The sequence below is a fragment of the Terrapene carolina genome, unplaced genomic scaffold (assembly GCF_002925995.2).
Source record: "Terrapene carolina triunguis isolate 2854851 unplaced genomic scaffold, T_m_triunguis-2.0 Scaffold68, whole genome shotgun sequence".
In the NCBI taxonomy this organism is placed as follows: Eukaryota; Metazoa; Chordata; order Testudines; family Emydidae; genus Terrapene; species Terrapene triunguis.
Window position 1 is genome coordinate 63,155,154 of NW_020664419.1, and position 4,928 is coordinate 63,160,081.

The 4,928-nt window shown below is 39.7% G+C and overlaps 1 protein-coding gene across 1 annotated transcript in view; it reads left to right on the forward strand.

Moving 5' to 3' along the window:
* The window catches only part of LOC112115165 (GLIPR1-like protein 2), a 44,563-nt gene extending 43,947 nt beyond the window's left edge, over window positions 1-616 (forward strand). The window contains exons 5-6 of the mRNA XM_026648944.2: window positions 341-367; window positions 462-616. Of these exons, the coding sequence (XP_026504729.1) occupies window positions 341-367; window positions 462-616 (182 nt within the window). The remainder of the gene's footprint in view (window positions 1-340; window positions 368-461) is intronic.
* The last annotated feature ends 4,312 nt before the right edge of the window (window positions 617-4,928 follow it).

Sequence of the window (4,928 nt, forward strand, 5' to 3'; positions counted from 1 at the left end):
CCCTACATTTGAACCCTAAAGTTCAAAGTGGGGATCCAGCCTTGACACTGATTCTTTGAGATGTTCTGTACATGTGGATCCCACAACCTGTTCTCCTTCCCTGTAGCTTGGAGTCTTTCATTTGGATAAATAGCAATTGGCATCCCTCTGCCCTTTCTGCCCTTGGGTGGGGGAGTGCAAAGGAGTGAGCAACCCCAATGGACACTGCTGGTCAATTAATTCTGAACTCTTGTGCATGCAGAGCGGGATCCACATAAATCATTTCAAAGAATCACAGTTACTGTAAGGTGAATAACTATTTGTTCCTAGCTGATTAAACTATTTCTTTTTTTCCCCCTAGGAAATCCAAAACGTGATAAAATTATACGTATGTATTACAATTCTACACTATTACTTGAAGTTTAGTTCTTTATAAGCAAGTTGTGCCCAATAAGAATTTGTGTTTGTATGCTTGTTTATAGGTTACACAAGATGGTATCCACCCTGGGAGAATAGGATCGTATGTGACGAGTCCTGTATTGCTGTTGTGGTTTTAAGACCATCACTGATGTTATTGGCTTTTCTAATTGTTTTTCTTATGCAGAAGCGTTATTCAGATATGAGTATATCTAAATAATCTATTTGAAATATATATTTCATGAAAAGTTATGACAAGTCCTTAAAAGATTAATATCACACCCACCTGTTAATCAAGAGAATTCTCTTGATTAATGTTTTTACAGTGAATTTGATCATTTAAAAAACATATCATAAAGTGCTGTGGATGTTTAATGGGTTATAAAGAGTAAATTATTTTTACTCTAAGCCCTTACATATCTTATTTATAAATACAGATAAATATATTGTATTAAAGACATGAAAATGATAAAAAAGGCAAAATTTTAAGTTAAAGGTGACAGTCTGGCAAGTGTCATCAGAGGGATATCTAGTAAATGGCTTTTCCATGATGAAATTTTAACAAATAAAGGGGAACACCTGGCATCTAGAATTAAATGAGTAAATTAAAACAATGTTTCCACTTTATAATATTTGTAGTTTCCACTATACAAATATTTGAAGTGGTGACTACTTAATTTAGGTGTCTGTCTACAGAATCATACTGTTATGAATCTAATCCTACTTTTCTGGAGTCAAGTCAAAACTCCAAGTAAAATGGGAACAGAATCAGATATCACTTCTATAAAAAGAAAGCATTTTATAAATATTCAATAGTACTAATATAGCTCTAGAAAAATGAATATAAATTTGTAAATGGCAGCTATTCATTAAGGTTTCAACTATTAAAAATAATTATCCTTCAACTAATTTGTTCCTAACTTATTTTGAACTTAGGAAAAAAATATGCATTGAGTAAAATGCTCCAGTTTAGACTTTTCTTGTAGTTCCTGGTTTGCTGTCACAACCACTGTTATTTAAATATGGATATCTTATCTGTTTTTTAATGTAAAACAAATACAGAATTTTATCTGAGAACCATTCCAATATATGTTTACCTCTATTTTATCCAAGAGACTTTAAAGGCATTAAAGGTATCCTATTTAGATATATGTTAACTTGAATTGCTGCAAAAGACCATATGTATTGACTCAGGGATTTTAAAGAATTTTTCTTTTGCTATATAGTAAGTTCTAGAGCCAAGATTGGTCCAATATGTCTAATATTTACTGAGGGCTTGTTTACACAAAAACACTTAGTTTGCCGCGAGCTGGGGTGTAAATCTACCCAGCAATAGCCTGCTGCACACTAAATGTCCATGAGGACCATGCTGCCGCACACTAGAAGTTCTGTAGTGTGCTTTAATCTTCTCTTCTTTGAAATGGGAGTAGATTAAAGTGCACTACAGAATTTTTAGTGCACAGCAGCAAGCCCACACAGACACAGTGTGCAGCAGGTTAGCACAGGATAGATTTACACCCCGGCTTAATGCAAACTAAAGTGTTTGTGTAGACAAGCACTGAGATTGCTTAAAGCAATTCTAGTCTACATGGTAAATATGTAACTTTTTACAAAATGTGTATTGTCTCAGGAATCTGTATTAGTTCAAAAAGTTTATTGATAGTGTTTGAATTTTTTTTTAAACACAAGGTCAAATCCTGCCATGTTTTCATGCCCAGAGCTCAAGATGAAGTTAATGGGACCTTCACACATGTTCATTTTAAGGAACAGTTGGCCCATAATACCTTTATATATTCCATTGTAGTTCTAAAACATTATACTTGTCATATAATACTATATTCAGAATTGTACTGATTCATCTTATAGAATATCCCAGAGTAAAAGTGAATCTGTTCATAAAAACTTATTTTAAAACAGTTATTGGACATAAATGCTTTTACATTTCTAAACATTTAGAACATACCTATTTCAAAACTAAAATTACCCAGAAGGTTGCTAATTTTTTTTAACTTGGCAAAATTTTTCACAAATGGGTGCCTAAAGTTGGGCAGGCAAAGCCATAATTAGGTACCTAAATAAAAGTCACCCAATATTCAAAGTTGCTCAACATCCGTAGCTCCCAATGACTTCAATGAGCTTCAGATGCTCACACCTTTGAAAATGTGGCTTAAAGTCCTTAATCCCTAACGTACAAAGGTTTATATTTGTAATAAAGCTGTTTAAAGTTTTAAGCTTTCTGTTTAATGTTATTGCATAACTTTAAGGCACTACTTTCTTGCAAGCAACAACAACAAAAATCCAGTAACATTCAAACATTACTCAACATAGGATTTCCTAGTTGTGGAAGAGAATACAATTATGGAAGAGAATACAATTATACCTACTCAAACCACCAGGGGGAACTCCATCATCACTTACTAGCTCCCCTTGTAACAAAATTTGAGTATCCACTTATCTCATATGTCTCTCTGAAAACAAAAGAAACTAGTTTGAGAGCAAAGGAGGAAGGAGATCTGTTGTCTTCCAAGTTGTGTGAACACCCTCAGCACATATTGGCCAGACTTCTGCCAGCATGGTTTGAGGCTTGTAAACCTTAAACTCAAGGCACATCTTAAGTGGGTTTGAGGTTTGCTATGCATTTCTTGGAGAGCTCTAGTTACGAAGTCCTGAACAAAAACATGAGAGTCATACAACTGCTTAACCAGCAGATAGTGGTGCCTGCCTGATTAGGAGACAATTACTTTACCATCAATTCCTTTTTCAGTGGGTAAGTTTTTCTGTATGCGTGAAGCTCATTTTTCACATCTCAGATGCTGAGCCTAGCATGTAATTGTTCTTTAGCTGTTTTCAACTAAGTTGTTTCTTTGTTAGTGAAGATAAAGAGTGGGATTGGAAGATGCCTACAGGTTAATCGAAATGGGGATTAGGATATGATTGACATGCTTTACACAATGCATGGTTGTCAGCTAACAAAGCTTTTTCTGAAGGGGAGACATACCATTTTGTGACAGTCATTCCATGTTCAATTCAAATCTCATATAGAATGGGAATGTATACTCCAGATGGCATTGCACCTTTGTGAGCATGAAAAATTTGAAATGGATGGCCAAAGACACTCACCCTAAAAAGGCCTCCTCACCTTCTGAGCCCTTCATATGCCATCTCAAAAGATGAGAAGAGAGATGAATTAAGAGTCCTGAGTTTTTATCCCAACTTTTCCGCTATTTGTATGTTTGTTAATATAGTGTTAGTATCTAAAATTGTATAAGACAACAAAGGTTTTATTTACTGTAGATGACCACTTTATTTCCATGTTTGTTTGTTTCAAATAAATTCTTTTCACCTTCACAGACTGCATTTTATTTTACCATACCCTGTGTGTCCATTGTAGACACCTAAGAAAGAATTACACTAGCAGTAATGAATTGTATAGTGACATTCCTGCAGTGTATGTGATTTTGATTGTATTTTAAAGCATTAATTATTTGTAAAGCGTCAGCAGTGTGCTTGGTTTTGTTCAACAGATTTTTCCTAGAAATATTACCCCCATAATTAGGCTGCAGTTCCACAGGAGCCTCTTCGCTAATGTACCTGTGTTGATTGTATTTTGGATTAAAATATGAAGGAAGGGGAATGAATTTCCTTTGGCATGTTATTATATTGGGGAATCAAGCAGTTCTGATACATTTTTAGGTAGGATTTAAACTATTGTTTGAATTTTTCTGGATATGTGCCCTCCTGTAATTTCTGTAGCACAGATTTTTCTCACTTTAACTTGAATCCGGTAGCCTCAATTGTCTTCAGAATTTGTTTTAACCTTATGTTCTTCTTAGAGTGCTTGCTCATGTCCATTCCAATGTATGTGTGTGCTAGGGTGACCAGACGTCCCGATTTTATCGGGACTGTCCCGATATTTGCTTCTTTGTCCCGCGTCCCGACCACTGGACAAAAAAGAAATTTTGCCCTCCGCTCTGGCGCTCGCGCCCCCGCCCCAGCTCCGCCCCCTCCTTCCCCCATTGGCTCCCTCCCCAAATCCCCGCCCTGGCCCCGCCTCTTCACCAACCACGCAGCATTCCTCCTCCCTCCCAGGCTTGCAGCATGGCGGCGCAAGCCTGGAGGGAGGGGGTGGCGGCGGTGCCTGGATCCTGGAGCTGGTGAGTCAGCTCCGGCACCCGGGCACCGGGCGGGCAAAGGGGAGCTGGCAAGGGAGGGAGACGGGGACTCAGCTGTGAGCCCCCCGCCGTGCCAGAGGGCCCCTGCCCAGGCCGCTGCACCCGGGACCGGGAGCGCAGCCTGGAGGCTGCTCCAGCCCTGCAGCCCGCGAGGCAGGGCGGTGGGTCTGGGCGGGCAGCGCGGAGCGGGCAGCTGCTCCTTCCCGGCGGGAGGGAGACTAGGCGCGGGGGACGCGCGCCTCATGTGGCCGGGGCAGCGGGAGGCGTGTCCCGCCGGGAAGGAGCCACAGCCGCGAGCGGGAGGGAGAGGCGTGGGGCTCCCTGGCAGCAGCGGGGATTCGGCCCCTGCCGCCCACCCGG